The following is a 20,128-nucleotide window of genomic DNA, read 5'->3' as shown; positions in this document are numbered from 1 at the left end:
GAGAAGAATTTTAAGAAATATGGAATAAAAGAAAACATTTAACCAGAACCAAACTTATGTATGGCACAGATGGATGTAAAAATGTTTATCACAATTGGCAATAAAAAGCAATTTTTTCAGAACGTATTTTATAACATGCTAATTATTCTGAAGTTCTACTTTCCTGTAATGTTCACTCAGGTATTACAAAGAGATTGAAAAGTGAGACCTCTGGATTCAGAGAACCCTGTAATCGAATCCTAGTTCAACCACTTCCTATCTGTGTAACGGGGCAAATCGCTGTTCACCTTTGTAAAACTCAGTTTCTTCTTTTGTAAAATGAGAATAGTGCCTATTTCAGTACAGGACCTAGCACAAATTAAGTATGTAATAAATGCCATTATTATTCATAACCGCTGAAAAGTGAAAAAGCAAAATCTTGTATCTAACAAACTAATATAACAACAAGGTCCCAAATCAATAGTTCTTAAAAATTCAGAGATGTATAGGGGCACCTGGGTGGCTCAGTCGGTTAAACACACGACTCTTGGTTTTGGCTCAGGTCATGGTCTCATGGTCTCACGAGTTCAAGCCCCACGTCAGGCTCCACACTGACAGTGCAGAGCCTACTTGGGATTCTCTGTCTCCCTCTCTCTCTGCCCCTCCCCATTCATGTTGTCTCTCTCTTAAAAATAAACTTTAAAAAGATTCAGAGATGTATAAATCTAAATTTCAAGAAAATTAATGAAAGCAGGACTTTAGCAAAGAGAAAGGTGCTTTCTTAACAGAAGAAAGTAAACTCTTTTTAGGTAATAAAACATAAAACACATTAGTCATTTCCAAGCAGTTCCATCTTACTTCAGAAGTTTGGTGTTACAGTCTGATAAGCAAAATGTGTATTGAAAGAAAATATTTAAAGCTGAAATTATGATATAAAGACACAACGAATCTCCAAACTTTCAGATACTGTTAGCATACATTTAATTTCTTCAAACTTCTGCTACTTTGACTTCCAACATAAATAATTCATTCCCAATTTCTTCTGCTTATCTCTTTTTCTATATCACCTGTCTCATCAGCGATATGACTGCCTCACAGGACTCTCTAGTTGAGTGGAAGATGAAGCCCATCTCTATGCTTTTACTTTTCTTTTAATTTTTTTTTTTAATGTTTATTTATTTTGAGAGTGACAGACAGACAGAGTGCAAGCAGGGGAGGGGCAGAGAGAGAGAGAGAGAAAGAGAGAGAGAGAAAGAGAGAGAGAGAAAGAGAGAGAGAGAGAGAGAGAGAGAGACAGACAGACAGACACAGAATCCAAAGCAGGCTCCAGGCTCTGAGCTGTCAGCACAGAGCCCGACGCGGGGCTCGAACTCATGGACTATGAGATCATGCCCTGAGCCAAAGTCAGACGCCTAACCGACTGAGTCACCCAGGTGCTCCGAACCCAATTATTTTTAAATAAAACCATTAAATGCATAGGATTTCTACAATAGAAAAATATGAAAATGGATTCTCAGGAACTGAGAAAAGTTTAGGAATCTTTGAGCTCCAGAATGATACTAATGATATTAATGCTCATCGCTCACCTCTGGTCTTTTGGTGCACACCGAGTAGACAAAAAGACACAACCTAATCTATAATAATAACAGGTATAATAATTACCTACCAAGCTCTTTCCTCCACTGGGCTTTTTTTGCTTCCAACAAACTTCTATCACGTTCTCTTTCCCCCAGGGTACTGAATATGTCAGCTGGTTTCCATGCATTCTCTCTAACACAAAAAATAACAGAAACCTTATTATATGTTTCTATACAAGTTACCCATAAATGTTAAGTAATAAACTTTTAAACAGCTCACAGTCTTCACAGTAAATATTTCACATGCAAGTCAAGGAAAAGCAGAACCATTTTCACCAGATGACCCCACAATAACATATAGGAGTTACATACATGGCAATTTTCTGTTCATACTGCTTAGATGTCTCTTGATTTTTATTTAAAACAGATTTACTTTCATCTAGGACAGATGAAAGAGCCTCAGTTTTTTGGAGTACTCCCATAACGTTTTCGTCATTTGGCTGATTAGAAATATTGTTTAAATGTAGACTGCCCCGACCTACGGAGTAAAAATGCATGTTTTAAAATTAACACTAAAATTACACATATTACAATACCTTATCTTGGCATACTGCTACACACTTTAAAAACACTGCCTTAACATTACCAAAGTAATTACCTCTCACAGCAATCCTTCAGTAGGTATTATCGTTCCCTTTTGTCAAAAAAGGAAACTGAGCCCAGCGGTTAAATGGTCCAGAACATCTATATAATCTCTTGTGTCAAATATGAAAACAAACAAGCAACAACAACAAAAACCCTCCATTTACTCTTGTTGATAATATTTTTACAAATAATATAATACAAATCACAACTTAAAGGAGAATAAATGCAAATAGCTTTATGAAAAACTCATTACCTTGTCCTTATTCTTCTCATTTAGCTGGGAAATCAATGGAAAACTTTATTATGGACCACTGTCTCTACGCCTCTGTTATACCTGTTACAAATGTTTTATACAGGTTCCTATGCTTGGCTCAAACACTGTTCTAATTCTACCTCAATGTGCTAGTTTTCCCAGTGAAGAGAAAGCATATTTAATATGCAGGTCAATACATGATTAGACAAATTCTGCCTTCAACTTTGTTGACGTTATCTCTCACTATGCATAGTAAGTTTTTATTTTTTGTTCTCTAGGCTACAATTCTAGCCTCTAAAGACCCAGCTCCCTCATTTTACAAAGAACAATCTAGGCCAAGAGAAGGTAAATTACTCCAACTTGTCCCCAAATCAGTTGTGGGGCCTCTTTCTAGTGACTGTTAATTTTAATTTATTTCATTATCGCCTAACAAAATTTTAATATTTCTACTCATATTAATTCCTTAGCTCAAAGCTGAAACTGGAAGGCTTTTAAAAACATAACACAATGCCCTAATGAAACAGAAGACATGTAACACTCTACTACTCCTTCCAAATCTATGTTTTACATTGATTAAAAAGATAGTGCTGCCAATCCTCAATGTAGATTAAGGGTCAAAGAAGGCAAAATGCAGGAGCCAGGAAAAAAATCTTTTCAGCAACTCAAGTCAAATATTCAAAGTAAAGCTTCCCTCAATTTTCACTAGAAATTCTATAGTGGTCTTTTAAAACATTTAATATAGGGGCGCCTGGGTGGCTCAGTCGGTTAAGCGTCCGACTTCAGCTCAGGTCACAATCTCGCAGTCTGCGAGTTCGAGCCCCGCGTCGGAGTCTGGGCTGATGGCTCGGAGCCTGGAGCTTGCTTCCGATTCTGTGTCTCCCTCTCTCTCTGCCCCTCAACCATTCATGCTGTGTCTCTCTCTGTCTCAAAAATAAATAAACGTTAAAAAAAATTAAAAAAAAAAAAAACATTTAATATAATTATTTTTAATGTAAGTAGAGCCTTCTATATTCTAAAGTAAGTACAATAGCTTTTTTACTCTAGAGTCCACAGAATTGGTAATTCTGCATGAGAAAACTGTTCTCTAAAAGAATAATTATTTTAAAAGATTGTTACACAGTAACTTAGAATTTAAGAGGCACAGTTATATCAAATCCAATGAATGAGAAATTCGAAAACAAGTACATATTGGTAAAGTTAATATTAATTAAAACTTCAAAAAAAACCTTACATGTTTCCTCCTTTCCATTTTCAATCAGGGAAATAGATCCATTCCCTTGGTTCACAGTCATCAAAATCTGTTGTAGTTGGTCTTGTGTTAGACACACCAAACTGCTCTTCATATTTGCAGCTGTGATGTGTTTTTGGCAAAGCTTCTCTTCAGATACTATAGATGTATTTATGGTGTTTCTAGTCTTCTGTATATTGGGGGTGGCAGGTGAAATCTCTTTCTGGACATAAAGACAGTCTTTATCTACATACTGCTTGCATAAATCCTTAGTGGGTGAAAAAGTCATACTATTTTTTTCACCTTTTGCCTGTGAAGTTTCTGAACCCATTCTCTTCTTTTGCAAAAGTTTTCCACTCTTGATACAAGTATTTTGTGTTGATTTTAGAATGTATCCAGTTTGTTTTGTTCTTAATGGACATTTTGCAATCTTGGTCTTATTTCCCATCTGTTAAAATACCAGAAATTTATACTTTATAACAGCCCATGAAAAATCAAACAATTATCTTTATTTATATTGTCTGTGATGTCAGGCCTCTAAATTTTTTTTCCATTTTGCTGTTAAAAGATTATATCCATGAGAAAATAACATTTAACCTTTGCAAATCTACTTGAAAGCTTCATCAACAACCGGAAATTACTTTATTTCAAGATAATGAATACAGAAGAATTTTCATTCTAGCTGTTGTAGAACATCTCCATTCTACTCCAGCTTGGAATCTCATGTCATGATTATACCACTCATACTACCAATTTTCTTTATAGGTATCTATAGACCTGTGCATTAGTAACTTAGGTCAGTTATGCCTTGAATAACTTAACTTGTGGGTCGACATCCCTCTAGCGTAACTCCTGTCTTAATTATTAGTGCTTTCATATCCACATAGATCATTTTTCCAATTCCCTGGCCTCTCATTTCCTTGAACTCTGCTCTTCTACTCTTGTCCTCCAAGCCACCTCGGTTACTCATTCCCATAGTGATATCTTATAGTGACCTTGTTACTCCTAACTTGCAATCCCTCCATAGTCTCAATTTCAATCACGGCACAATGACCAACACTCTCCTTGCATATCCCAATTCTGATAATTCTTTAACTCATCTGGGATCTATAATCTATTGATTCTACTACCTTCCTCTTGTCCTCATTTCCTTCCTTAAATTCCACAATCAACCAAAACCACCATTGCCTTCCATTCCCAACTCCTGCTCTGACATACACTTTGCAAATCCCCAAACTGGTAAAATCTAACTCTTCATCACCTACTCTGTGCCTGCACTACTCAGGAAGAAAAATACCAAGCCACAATATTTAGTTTCACCTTAAATACATAGCCCAAACAACATGCTACCCTACAGTCAAACATTTCCCAAATTCATTTACTCTTAACAATTTCAACTTTCTCCTCTTTCCCAAATTCCTAACACTTTCTCTTTCATAACTTATTCTCAGCTGAAAATCTTGATCAATATTTCACTAAAAATCTTACAGAGAAGCATTCTGAAAAAACTTCAAGAAATTTCTACCACCAAATCTGTACCAGCATCAAGAGTCATACAAACCTGCTTGTACTCCTGTTATTCATACATATTCATATAACCCGTTCTCAGGGATCTTTCTCCAGCAATTCTTTGCTTTCTCCTGAATCAACTGTTTCTTTTCTGCTGGATCACATCATTTTTTATCACCTTAAAAAATACATGATTCCACTTTCTCCTCTCATCTCCCATAATCCCATTCCCAACAAACTTTCACCCACACGACTCCACTAAAACTCATCAAGGTCACTAATAACTTTTATGTTGCAAATCCAGTGACTGATTCTCAGATCCTCATCCTAACATATTATCAGCATGTGACACAGTTGATTATTCCTTCTATTTTGAATACTTAAAAAAAAAAATTTAATATTTATTTTTGAGAGACACAGAGCATGAGTAGGGGAGAAGCAGAGAGAGGAGAGACCGAAGCAGGCTCCAGGCTCTGATCTGTCAGCACAGAGTCCGACATGGGGCTCAAATTCACAAACTGTGAGATCATGAGCTGAAGTCTGATGCTCAGCCAACTGAGCCACCCAGGGGCCCCAACTCCTTCCACTTTGAATCACTTTCTCTACTTCACTTCCAGGACTCCACAATCCTGGTTCTTGCTGCTCCTTTCCCCCAGACCTCTTAAAGTTGCTCAGTCCCAGGATCTCTTCTCTAAGTTACCTCATTCACTTGCTAATTTCATTTACCCTTTTGGCTCTAACTACTATCCATATACTGAGGACTCCCAAATTTGTCTCCAGGATGGAACTCTCCCCTAGCTTAAGGTTCCATCTGCCTATCCAAACACTTCCACTGGGTTTCTAATAGCCATTTAAAACTCAGCATGCCCCATATAACCTATGAAAAGAATTCACAGTGACAAAAGTACATTATACACAGGACTTCCAAACGTTCTCATATTTATCATTTAATGAAATATATACATTCCTGCAAAGTCTGCTATGGACTGTGTATATGTATGTGCACACACAGATTGGATAGGATCGAATAAAATTGTCTTTAATCACAAAAAAAAAAAAAAAGCCTCAGCAAGCCCCAAATCAAACTCTTGATCTCCCACATGCCCCTAAATAACTTCCTCCTTTCAGAGGAAGCTACCCATGCCAAAAATTTTGGAATTATCTCTCATATGCCACACTTATCATTAAACCTTGTTTTGCTCCACCTTCAAAATATGTCCTGAATCTGACCACTCCTGAACATTTCTTGTGCCCTCTACTCCAAGTCATTATAATGCTCTTGCCTGAATTTCTAAAAGCCTGCTTTTCCTACTTCTGCCTTCACTTCCCAGTCTGTGCTCAGCACAGCAGCCACAGGGTACCTTAGTAGATAAAGTCACATCATGTCACTTTTTTCAAAAGCTTCTAAGGCCTTCCTATCTTACTTAGGAAGAAAACTGAACTTCTTACTCTGACCTAATGATCTGTGCATGCTTCACATTTTATCCCCTTACCTGATCTCTCTGATCTCATTTTGTCTTAGCCTCCAGACACGTGGGCTTCTTATTCCTTGAATAAGACTCTTAATTTCAGGCCTTAGCATTAGTCAATCCCTCTACCTGGGCCATTCTTCCCTCATGGTTTATGTACTCACCTCCTTCAAATCTTTGCTCCAACATCACTGGCTCAGTGAGGTCTTCTCTGAACAACTGATTTAAATTTGCAGGTTTCCTGTTCTCCCTCACACTCTCACCTACCTAGCACTCCCTTTTCCAAAGACTGCTGTGCCCCTAAAGTGACTGTGCCTCTTCCCTTTCTCTTTTTCCCTATAGCACTTTTCATCTTGTGACATTGTATATTTTGCTTACTGTATGCCCATTCAACTCAATCTTCTTTTTTTTAATGTTTGTTTATTTTTGAGACAGAGCATGAGCAGGGGAGGGGCAGAGAGACAGGGAGACAGAACCAGAAGCAGGTTCCAGGCTCCGTGCTGTCAGCACAGAGCCCGAAGCAGCACTTGAACCCACGAACTGTGAGATTATGACCTGAGCTGAAGTTGCACGCTTAACTGACTGAGCCACCCCAAGTGCCTCTATTTGTTTCCAATGTAAACTCCCTAGGGCAGAGATTTTTTATACTTTGTCCACTGTATAGCTCCAGTACAGAACAATGAGTGGAACAAAATAGGTGTTAAGTGAATTTTTTGTTGACTACCCTCAACTACACTATTTTAAAGACTGAATTATCTCTCTCCCCCATATTTATTCCCCTTTGCAAAATATCCTTTTTCTGTGGCACTGTTGTCCTAATCTCTCAGACCAGTAAGCATGGAGTCATCTTTAACTTTATCCTCTTTCATGGTCTTCTTTGGCTTATGAACAAGTATTGGTCATTTCTTCCTTTCAAATATCTTTTTCTCACCATTTACACGATGATAAGCCTAAATTCAGGTTTTCATTACCACACTACTAGATTACAGTCTGCCTAATTCATACCTTTCCTCTATTAATCCATTATACATTTCAGTAAACCCAATTAACCGAAAGTAATTCAACACCCATTTAATCACTATTAATTGTTGCTTTTTATGTGCTCACCAATACAGAAAAGCACTAGAGGTGTAAAAATGAAGAAGATATTTGCTGTCAAACAGTAGGGTAGATGCCCCACGACTTTCACCCGGCTTATCATATCCCAACTCTCCTGGTCTTTCAGTAACTTATATAATATACAACCACACTTAGACCAAGTAGCCATTCACATTTCACCTGACTTTTCAAAATGTACCTGTAGTATCAGCCACAGATCTGTTTGTTATTCTCTTCACCTCATCCAAATCCTATTTGTTCCTAGCTTCAGGCTTTTGATAATACCAATGTAATTGGTACCACAATGTAAAATGCCTTTTATCCTCTCATCCCTGTGGCTACTTTAATATAACTAATTCTCTAAGTGAGAAATGGCAAACTCGAATACATACTGTAAATTAGGCTAGGTAGGAAACAAGATGAGTTGAAAGCATTTTTCCACCTAAAGGAGGCAGTCACCATCAGAACCAGCCTACACTGCCAAACAGGAATCCAGTATTTCAAGAGAACCAAAAATGACAGATTTTACATTAAACTCTCCAATGTTTAGATACTGGCAATTCACTCTAGTTTTTGAAAACCATTGTGTAGAATAAGCAAATTATTAGCAGACTGCATGTAGCTTACAGAGCTGAGCCCTACCACTTCAGACTCCAACTACAGCTCCTACTTTCTCACCCTTCTTTGACTCATATGGGCCTTTTTTTGGTCACTAATAGTTGAGCATTTTGTTTCTCTAATCAGTTGCTCATTCAAACTAAGTGCAGTGCATGCCATTAACATATCTTGAAGTCATTTCTGTCCCCTTCTTTCCATTTCACTAGCCACCACCCATGTTCAAGAACTTATGACTCTCCCTGGACTATATTTGGCCCATAACTATGGTCTCTCAGTTACAATCTGTCCTTTGTAGGGCTGTCCGAAGCCCTATCCTACAACACAAATTATACCGTATCTACTCCACTTTTCAAAAATTCTTTAATGCTCCCTACATACAAATCAAGGAAGTTCAAATTCTTTAAGTATATATTTAAACTCTTTAAAGGGTGCCTGGCTGTCTCAGTCTGTTAAGCGTCTGACTCCTGATTTCAGCTCAGGTCACGATCTCAGTTCTTGAGATCGGGCTCTGCATCAGACTCTTGCACTGATGGCGCAGAGCCTGCTTGGGATTCTCTCCCTCTCTCTCTGCCCCTCCCCTACTCATGCTCTCAAAATAAATAAATTTAAAAAAAAAAATTAAACTCTTTAAGACTAAACCCTCCCCTAAGCTTTATGTTCTAAACTTCCCCGAGATACACACTATTCCCCAAATGCAAATTAGGCTTTCTATCTTGGTATTGTGCCCAGTATTTTCTCTGAACTTAGAATACACTCCCCTACCTCTTTACCTATAAATATCTGCCTCATCTTTTAAGTTCTAATTAAAATGTCACCTCGTTTATGAAGCATTCCCTGGTCTCCTCAAACCACAAAGGGCTGCTCTTTGCAGTGTTGTCTGCCTTTTACAACCCTACTGTGGTATACATTATCCTACTATAGTACACATCATATTCTGCTTGTAATATAGAGTTATTTACCTGACACCCTCACTTCCAAAACACAAGGACCAGGTTTTGCTCATTTCCTTTCTTTCAATCACAGAAGAAATAAAGCCAAGAATGGCACTCTACTAGAATTTTACATCTTCAGTAAATCCTTGTTAAATAAAAACTTACTAATTGACGATCTAATTTAAATAGAATTATCCTGCAAAATTTCACTTACAAAAAAAAAAAAAAAACCAGACCAAAAAATCTTCTAAAAATATTTAACAAAATGGGGGTAGGGGGGTGGGCAGGAAGGGCAATGATGTGGCATGAGGTCAATATATACTCAGCTCAATTCTGATTATCTTTTGTAGCTAAATGGCAGGGGAGAAAAAAAAAAAAAAAAACAAAACCAATAAATGGAAGCAGCAAAAGATCATGAACTACCAAATAAATATTCAATTATGTTCAGGTTACTTATTAAGAAAAAGCAATCTAGACCAAATAATTCCAAGTGTTTACTGGATTATGTGAATTTTAATAGATCAAAATAGATCAAGTCTTCATGTCAAAATTTTTACATAGCCAAATTGTTTTTTAACTAGTTTTAATTCTATCAATATTTTTCATAATACAATGTCCAATGAATTTGTTTAGTACTGGCTGACTTTATCATTTATATGGGGCCAGGATGCCAAAGCTAGAAAGAATCAGAGAAAAGTAACATTTTAAAATATAAAATGTGCTACTTAACACTAATATTGTGTATATCCTTTAGCATGACACTATTCTGCTTCTCACATGTAGAAATACCTATGAAAAAAATTTTTAAATGTTTTACATTTCAACTAATATGTGTGACAATTTTTTTTTAATGTTTGGTTTTGAGAGAAAGAGAGACAAAGTGCAAGCAGGGTAGGGGCAGACAGAGAGCAAGACACAGAACCTGAAGCAGGCTCTAGGCTATGAGCTGTCAGTACAGAGCCTGACCTGGGGTTCGAACTCATAAACCTCAAGATAATGGCCTGAGCCAAAGTCAGACACTTAACCAACAGAGCCACCCAGGCGCCCAAGTAACAATTTTTTTTTTTTTTAAGCTCTTCAGCTGATTTTAATGTTCATTTTTTATTTTTGAGACAGAGAGAGACAGAGCATGAACAGGGGAGGGTCTGAGAGAGAGGGAGACACAGAATCCGAAACAGGCTCCGGGCTCCAAGCTGTCAGCACAGAGCCCGATGCGGGGCTTGAACCCACGGACCGCGAGATCATGACCTGGGCCGAAGTCGGACGCTCAACCGACTGAGCCACCCAGGCGCCCCCCAAGTGACAATTTTAAGTGTAAGAGTTTAGAAGTTTATTCATTTATTTTGAGGGAGAGCAGGGGAGGGGCAGAGAGAGTGAAAGAAAGAGAATCCTAACCAGGTTCCACACTGTCAGTGCAGAGCCCAACGCAGGGCTCAATCCTACGAATCATGAGATCATGACTTGAGCCAAAGAGTCAGACATTTAATCAACTGAGCCACCCAGGTGCCCGAGTAGAAGAGTTTAGAATTTATAAATTACTCATGACACTGAATCATTAACATTTCTTTCATTTCTCTTCCTAAAAGCTTAAGAAATTAAACTGGTAACCATCTTTAACTTCATATTCCTTACCACGGATTTAAAAAAATGCAGAAGGGATTTTGAAAAATTTAAAAAGTACTCGGACCACAGAGGTGTTAAACTTAATCATGACAAGATGACAGTTCAGCTGTGTTTAAAGAGCACACTATGACAATGACAGTAATTCAACCTATGAGGAAAGGGAAAACCAGAACTGTAGGTAGGTGTTGTAGTCACTCAGGAGCTTCTCCCAGTAGAAGAAAAACACTATGAAGAGAGAATTCATGAATAACTTATGGGAAAGAGAATCCAACATAAAGCTGAATGAGATTTGGGAAATTAAAAACAGATTTAAGCAAAAAAAAAAAAAAAAGATAAGTACTACTATCTTTGTATTTTACCTTCTGTGAGGAGCAAAGAAAGAAATGAGGAAGATCTCAGCAACCCCTATAAATAAGGGAAGAGAAGCTCCTTCAAGTAAAATCAATCTAGAAGGGAGACTTAGGTTTCATTAGAATTTTTTCCCCAGCTTTATTAAGGTATAATTGACAATTAAAAACTGTATATATTTAAGGCATACAACTAGATGATTTGATAAATGCATACACTGTGAAATAGTCACCACAATCAAGTGAATTAACATATCCATCACCTTATATAGTTACCATCATCAGTATTTTGAAGTCTCAAAAGCAAGAGGAATAAAATCAAACAATTTGCTCCAAGACAGTAAATAATAATTTAAGATCAACATCGACTGAGACATAGTTACTCTGGAAAAAAAAGAATCCTAGAATAAAATATTTTTAGATTGATAACAGAATCTTGTGATGATTCTATCAAAAGTCCAAGACTAGTAATTTTATTATAGGCATGAAAGGAGATCTCCATATGTTCTAGGCTGGTTAAAAAGACAATGAAATGTCTTCACAAAATGTGGTGACTGAAGCAAATCCATTAAGGACATTGATGGAAGAAGAAACAGGTGAAAGAAAACAGAGGTCAAGGGAAGATGGAAACCAACTATTACAAGCAGCTTTTTATCTAAAGCTAAAAAAGGGGTGCTGTAGTTGTTAATGTGACTCAAATAAAATAATTAGTTGCAGGGGCGCCTGGGTGGCTTGGTCGGTTAAGCGTCCGACTTCGGCTCAGGTCATGATCTCACGGTCCGTGAGTTCGAGCCCCGCGTCGGGCTCTGTGCTGACAGCTCAGAGCCTGGAGCCTGTTTCAGATTCTGTGTCTCCCTCTCTCTCTGCCCCTCCCCTGTTCACGCTCTGTCTCTCTCTGTCTCAAAAATAAAAAATAAACATTAAAAAAAAAATTTTTTTTAAAAATAATTAGTTGCAATATTTTAACAGAGCAGGACCAGGAAAAAATATATAATTTGTATTCTGTGATTTTAAAAAAGCACACAAGGTATACAACTAATATACCATATTTAGAGAGATAATTTTTACTGGTAACATGTGGAATTACTGATTATCATCACCCATTTATGAAGTGATTATTATGCTCGGTACTCAAGGAACTTCACCTTGATCAAACCTGGAAAAAAGAGCAAAGCCATCAAGAGCTCAGAGTTGAAAAGTGCCACATCATCCAAATTGAGCTCTATTCACAGAAACACAAAGACTTTAAGATGCTGCAATGATAAAGGAAAAAGGAGGGCTACAGTGAATTATGGAAGAGATAAAATTTCTGCTCATATTAATCTAAACATGGAAAAAAATAGGGAACAAGAAAAGTATGATATCAAAAAACTGAAAGTGGTACTGTATTTTGTAGAAAAAGTCACTATGGGTTCCTGATAAAAATTTAAAAGGAAAATTATCATTAAGCTCAAGTATGATCTCTTAAAGGAGAAGGCAAAATGCATGTAAGAGTCTGTGAATCAGATACACCGTTTTGATGTGGGAAAATGGAATCTGAATATGAAAAGAAAAATATTCTCATTTTAAAGAATATGTATTTTTAAAGATCTTAGGAACTGCACTGTCCAGTGTACTAACTATTAAATTTGCATTCAAAATTAAATAAAATTAAAAATTCACTTCCTTAGTCATACTAGCCACATTTTAAGTGCTAAATAACCACCCATGACTAGTTGCTGACTACTATGTTAGAAAACAATGATCTTAGAATATTTCCATCATCACAAAAAGATTTACTAGGCAGCACTGATGTAGAGGAAAAATGTTCTATACACCTTTTTAAACTGAAAAATTATGATCCCATTTCTGTGAAAGGACCAGCCTGAAAGCAAGAGAACAATAACTCCTCATCATTATCCCAAACCCATTATGATAATTTCACAGGAATTCTTTTCAAACCACTGTAAAGAAAACCACATTTTACATTCAAATACAGGTCAGGTCATTTGGCTTACCTTCACAGAATATTTTGATTTACATTCTACAAAAGAAAAAAATAATTACTGGGCCATCAAACAAAAACACACTAAGGCAGTCACAAAATAAATTTTAATTAGCATTGTTTTAAGAAGGTATTTAATAGAAATATTAACTCCAAAAGCATTAACTTTAGGTCCTGTCTGAGTGTTCTAACTTTTACAGAATAGTTCAAGAATTTCTATTTCACTTCTATTTATTTTCCAAGATAAAGCTATAAACAGATCAGAAAAAAAAAAAAAAAAAAAATAGGAATACGAATGAGCGGACTACCAAAGTTTACTGAGTTTTAAAACTAATACTAAAAATGATTTTAGCAACTGTGGTCTTACTACAAATTTAATTTTCTCAAACAACATTCTTTATATACACAGAACATAATTACACAAACTTTACCCAGATTATCCATTAGGCAACATACTAAACCTTAAAATATACTGGGACATTAAGTTTTATGAATAAATACTGAGAGTGGTAAGCAGTGATGTAATCTGACTTTACTTGGCTAAAAATAAATCTGAAAAAGTGAAAACAGCTTTTTACAAAGAATCATTTAAATATTACTGTATTATAAGCAAAAAGTACATTAAACTCATATAAATTTTAGGTAGGAATATAAAAGTTAACATTTTAGGTTTCCAGTAACACAGCATACCATATGGAGACAATATTAACTTGGTTTTTCCATCCAATAATTCAGTTTCAAGCTTTAAACCATCTCTGAAAAATAAAAGAAAGTTGTCATTTTTAAGAAACAGCAAAGTTTTAAAGAGAAATGAAATGCTCATTTGAATCTTGAAAATATATACGTTCTTCCCAATTTATACAAGAATTGTAAATATTAAACCATTCTTTTAATTAAAATCATTTTTCAATCCAAGATAAAACTAAACACTCAGAAAATTCCTGAAACTTATTTGGAAATAATTAATAATTATTAATTAATATATTAATTAAAAATAAATTCTTTTATTACCTTTAACATGAAACTTCGTATTTTACTGGTAAGCAATGAATTCAATTATCATGCCATTATTTAACTCTTATAAATCCAGACTGGAAAAAATGCTGTTACCAAAACTCTCCACCTAAGTTAAAGTAGCAAAACATATCTAACTACTATTTGTTCATGACTAATACATTCTATGGCCTGCTACATCATTAATCTGAAAGTGGCCTGTAACATTGCCACCACTGTTACTTTTTGAGCACACTGACACTTTGTTACTATAACAACAATAAATCTGTAATAAGTTTTGGCTGTTATAATTTATTTGTGCATGTCCTATGCAAGAGCACAAAGTTAACAATAGACACTACCAAGGTAACTTGTACAAATCAAGGTCCTAATAAAAATTCCACTGAAAATAAAAATAGTCCACATTTAATTCACTGTTTCCTAAAAGTGAGGGAGGAATAAGTGTAGGTCAATAAACATCAACGGGGACAAATGTGATGTCTAAGAGACAAAATTAAATCCAGCGGGATCAGCCAAGGAAAAAAAAGGTTGAAAAAAAGTCTCATTGGGAACACGAAACTGTAGTGTTGGTAAGTAGAGGAAATCAAAATACCCTGTTTTATTAAAACAGTGGGGGAAAACGGACTTTAAAAGTTTCCCTGTTGCAGGGTTAGAATACTCCATGTTTACACGTTCGTGAAACTCAACAAATAAAAGAATGAAACCGAAAAGTACGTCTGTTCAGTATTACTGCACTGTAAACTCCTTTAGGGGCAGCCTGTCTTATTTATTTTTCTCTCTACAGATTCTAGGATACAAAATTCATTTGCTAAATGATGTGTTGTCTGAGTTTGGTAACTTTTCATCTTCTTAAAACATGAACTTCACCATCACTTCCCTGCAACAGTCCCTTTTACTCAACAAACTTAATGAGGGCCTATTAGGGGCCAAGCACTGGCAATGCATCGGTTGCTCAAGACTCGGTTCTCCGCATTACGGGCGTTAAACGCCTCTGGGCGCTCCGACAACCTGCAGAGACGCCCAAGGCGCAAAAAACCAGGGCCGGGGCCAGGATTTCTCCCCGGAAAGCCACTAAACTTTATCTCTCCATCTGCCCTTACTGCTTTCCGCCTCTCTTCCCTCACCACCGTGAGGTTAATGAGAGGGCGGAAAGGAGGTCCCGGGCAGGTTTACAGCGAGTAACGTTGTGCAAAAGCGGCGGCGGCGACAAACGCCGTCCCGGGCCTCTGGTCCCCTCTCCGCCACAGGCAGCCGAACAATACCGTATGAGGCGGCGCAAGCCGGGAAGGTGTTCCACGAAGGATTCCAAGGGCCAACCTAGCTTCACCCCGTCTCCGCTAGAGACCACCCTTCTCGCCCCAGCTTACCCTAGGTTCATGGCCTGACCTCTCGCTCTCTCCACGAACACTCAGGTCCCCTGTGTATGCCGGTTGCCTCCGCCGCTCAACAAGCGCTACGCCCATTGGATACGGTGATGCCGGCGAGCTGGGACAACAGACCAATCAGAATTAGTCGTGCTGGAGGGTGCTCTCTCTACCGGGGAGAAGCCACTGGGGAGACCCGCTGGGTTAGCCTGGCCTCAGGCGCTTAGCCCTCGTTCTTGGGTAGTGGGGATCTTCGTTCGTTGGAGTTGTAGGCACACCACCCCCCCTCCCTCGGCCCCTAGTTCACTCGAAGCCCCCAGAGAAGTGCCTCAGCTCAGGTGGAGGTGGCAAAAATATGGAAAAACTAAAAGTATAAGCTTTTTAGGAAATGAACATTTCCCGTATTTCATATTTGTAAGAGAGGGTTATTCGGGTATGAAATAAATTGGGAGTGGGGACCTGGGGAGAGACTCCTAGGTCCGGTACAGGGTTTGTCCTGTTTCTGGCTCTGAATGCATTGTAACTCTTTTTTAAATTGCAACAATCACAAGTACTGAATTTCAGCTCTTTTGTGCAGACTGGGAGCTAAGGACTTTAGGTCTAGTGAAGCTTTACGTTATCTCTGAGGCATAGAGAGGTTAATCAAACAATTTAACCCCGGAGCCCATGTTCCGAACTAGTGTTTTATGAGTCTAACTGCTGTTAGTTCTTAAAAATCTAAATTTAAACGTACTTCCTCCAAGAACCTCCTCTGGAATCCGCTAGTGGGTAAATCAGGAACCTATTCTCTGGAGCTTCCAGTCCCTGCCCTTTTGATCCGCGCGCTCATACGTTTAAGATCCTGTGCCAGAGTGAGCTTCAGAGGGCCAGGCAGTTGGTGTCTCATATACCTCCATAGCCACAGCACCTGGCACTGAAAAGCATAGACAGTAAATAATCGTCACATGAAAACACAGCAAAAAATAAAAAATGCCAACAACTTTATTAAATTTGGCTGAATGCTATTTCATGATAAGAATTATAATGCAGCTACTAAAACTTCACAGGGTTTTCATCTACTCAAGCAATTTTTGGAAACTATAGTTTTAATAAATGAGGCACATTGAACTCTCATAGTACATTCAGTGAAAACTCAGAGATCTTTTAATATTCGTTTATGTACCTGGTCTGTGGAAGATATACTTAAATCAACATTTGTTAATCTACTTGACTGAGTAAATGAACAGGTACCAGAGTACATTTGATCCTGTGTTTTGTTTCGTTCTGTTTTAAGGAACACTTACCTAGGCATAGGAAAAAAAAAAAAAAAAAAGGCTAAAAAGATTTAAACTGACATGCTAACAGGAGTATTTCTGGGAGATAGAGTGGTGTGACTTATAAAATGTTACTTTGGGGGCACCTGGGTAGCTCAGTCGATTGAGTGTCTGCCTCTTGATTTTGGCTTAGGTCATGATCTCACAGTATGTGAGATCGAGTCCTTTGTCAGTCTCTCTGCTGACAGCGTGAAGCCTGCTTGGGATTCTCTCTCTTCTCTCTTTGCCCTTCCCCCTACTCGTGTGTCCTCTTTCTTTCTCTCTCTCTCTCTCTCAAAGTAAATAAACATTAAAAAATAATGATTAACTATAATAATAGTTAATAGATCTGGCATAATGAGAGATTGACTAGTAAGAAATAAAGAGAATTCTAAAAAATATACAAATAGCAGATATAAAGAGCAGTTTCGATAAAGTCCCCAAGGAAGAACCCCCTTGCCCCACAGGACCGAGATCCAGACCTTACTGGAACTCATGACCCTGGCTTATGCCAGGAGATCTTGCCAGAAATCCATCCTCTAGGTTACCGGCGGAATCCATTCAAGGTATCTCACCAGGGGCATGTCACTACAAAACTGCCTGAGGGGGTTGCTGGGGGAAGCTGCTGATGGCTGGGTGCTTCTGGCCACTAGTCTCTATAGGAGTTGAGTGCTGAAGCAAGCTTGTGTGCTGGGGGCTTGACCCTGGAGATGCTGCCCATGCTGCATGAGCTTGATGTTGGAGAAGCTGCCAGTGCTGCAGAAGCTGGAAACTGGGGGAAGCCTCTTCCACTGAGATATTGGATTCCAAGGAGCCTACCAAGTGAATACACTGGAAGCAAGGACAGGATTCTTTTTTCCTACAGTGTCTCTCCAGAAATCTTAGGGGAGCCTGAGTGGCACAGTCGGTTGAGCGTCCGACTTTGGCTCAGGCCGTGATCTTATGGTCTGTGAGTTCGAACCCCACTTTGGGCTCTGTGCTCAGTTCAGAGGCTGGAGCCTGCTTTGGATTCTGTGTCCCCCTCTCTCTCTGCCCCTCCCCCACTCATGCTCTGTCTCTCAAAAAATGAATAAACGTCAAAAAAAATGTTTTTAAAAAAATAAATCTTAGGGGCACCTGGGTGACTCAGTTGGTTGAGCATCCAACTTTGACTAAGTTCATGATCTCGTGGTTCTTGATTTGAGCCCCATGCCAGGCTCTGTGCTGAGAGCTCAGAGCCTGGAGGCTGCTTTGAATTCTGTGTGCCCCCCTCTCTCTGCCCCTTCCCCACTCGTGAGAACAAAAAAAAGCTTAACATCCTGTCAGCTACAAAGGAAAAATATTTAAAGGGCCCAGATCCATTTTACATAGAAGATTAATTTAAAGCTGAGTTAGTAAATTGATAACTGAATTATCTTTTTGATACTTACCAAGGCTTTCACTAATACCATGAATTTAATACCAATAGAAAGGTCTTTCAACAAAGAACTACATCATAATACTGAGGTTCATTCCATGATCTAATGGACGTTGAATACCAATTAATACAGCCATGGATATTGGATGTATTAATGGATACATGGATAACATATTCTGCTTGAGAAGACTACATATTTCAGGTGTTTTTACATGTTTCTGTCCATTTTAGAATTTATTTAATAGCACTCTCCTTGAAATATTTTATTTATGTGACCAGTTTATATTCTTAATAAAACCTGATTTTTAAAAAACATTTATTTATTTATTTTGAGAGAGCCAGTGAGCATGAGCAGAGAAAGGGCAGAGAGAGGGAAGGAGAATCACAAGCAGGCTCCACACTCTCAACTCAGAGCCTGATGTGGGATTTGATCCCATGAACTATGAGGTCATGATATCAAGAGTCAGACACTTGGGGTGCCTGGGTGGCTGAGTCAGTTTAAACATCCGACTTCAGCTCAGGTCATGGTCTCACAGTTCATGGGTTCGAGCCCCGTATTGGGCTCTGTGCTGACAGCTCAGAGCCTGGATCCTGCTCTGGGTTCTATGTCTCCCTCTCTCTCTCTGTCCCTCCCAGGCTTGTGCTGTCTCTCTTTCTCCCAAAAATAAATAAACATTTAAAAAAAAAGAGTCATATAGTTAACCAACTGAGCCACCCAGGTGCCCTTAAAAACTGATTTAAAAAGAAAATTACATATACTGCAATCCCTATCAAAATAACACCAGCATTCTTCACAGAGGTAAAACAAACAATCCTAAAATTTGATTGGGACCAGAAAAGATCCCAAATAGCCAAAACAATTCTGAAAAGAAAACCAAAGCTGGAGGCATCACAATTCCACACTTCAAGCTGTGTTACAAAGCTGTAATCATCAAGACAGTATGGGACTGGCACAAAAACAGACACTCAGAGCAATGGAACAGACTAGAGGACCCAGAAATGGACTGACAAATGTATGGCCAACTAATCTTTCACAAAGCGGAAAAGAATTTCCAATGGAAAAATTACAGTGTCTTCAGCAAATGGTGTTGGTAAAACTGGATAGCAACATGCAGAAGAATGAACCTGGACCACTTAACACCATACACAAAAATAAACTCAAAATGAGTGAAAGACCTAAACATAAGACAGGAAGCCATCAAAATCCTAGAGGAGAAAAAGGCAACCAATGGAATGGGCAATATTTGCAAGTGAGATATCGGATAAAGGGTTAGTACCCAAAATCTATAGAGAGCTTATCAAACTCGACACCCAAAAAACAAATAATCCAGTGAAGAAATGGGCAAAAGACATGAATAGACACTATTCCAAAGAAGATGTCTATATGGCTAACAGACACATGAAAAGATGCTGAACATAACTCATCGTCAAGGAAATACAAATCAAAACCACAAGGAGATATTACCTCACACCAATCAGAATGGCTAACATTAACTCAGGCAACGACAGATGTTGGCGAGGATGCAGAGAAAGAAGAACCCTTTTGCACTGCTGGTGGGAACACAAACTGGTGCAGCCACTCTGGAAAACAGTATAGAGGTTCCTCTAAGACTTAAAAATAGAATACCCCATGACCCAGCAATTGCTCTACTAGGTTTTTATCCAAAGCATATAGGAGTGCTGATTCGAAGGGGTACATGCACCCCAATGTTTATAGCAGCACTATCAACAATGGCTAAATTGTGGAAAGAGCCCAAAAGTCCATCGACTGATGAATGGATAAAGAAGATGTATCTACAA

The 20,128-nt window shown here is 38.1% G+C and overlaps 1 protein-coding gene across 9 annotated transcripts in view; it reads right to left on the bottom strand.

Moving 5' to 3' along the window:
- The window catches only part of CCDC66 (coiled-coil domain containing 66), a 51,354-nt gene extending 35,608 nt beyond the window's left edge, over positions 1-15,746 (bottom strand). For 3 of the 9 annotated variants that reach the window (XM_060631349.3, XM_060631351.3, XM_060631354.3), the window contains exons 1-6: positions 15,644-15,746; positions 13,953-14,017; positions 13,276-13,301; positions 3,686-4,130; positions 1,929-2,094; positions 1,642-1,749 (exon numbers count right to left, since the gene is read on the bottom strand). In XM_060631349.3, coding sequence (XP_060487332.3) covers positions 1,642-1,749; positions 1,929-2,094; positions 3,686-4,130; positions 13,276-13,301; positions 13,953-14,017; positions 15,644-15,654 — 821 coding nt within the window. In that variant the 5' untranslated portion in view covers positions 15,655-15,746. Of the gene's footprint in view, positions 1-1,641; positions 1,750-1,928; positions 2,095-3,685; positions 4,131-11,290; positions 11,337-13,275; positions 13,302-13,952; positions 14,018-15,643 lie in introns of those variants that run through there. The other 6 variants (XM_060631350.3, XM_060631355.3, XM_060631357.3 and 3 more) reach the window with 5 other exon arrangements.
- Positions 15,747-20,128: the final 4,382 nt, after the last annotated feature.

The sequence above is a fragment of the Panthera onca genome, chromosome A2, assembly GCF_046562875.1.
Source record: "Panthera onca isolate mPanOnc1 chromosome A2, mPanOnc1 haplotype 2, whole genome shotgun sequence".
NCBI lineage: Eukaryota > Metazoa > Chordata > Mammalia > Carnivora > Felidae > Panthera > Panthera onca.
Note: the sequence above shows the minus strand (reverse complement) of the source record. Positions and strands in the feature narration are given on the sequence as shown.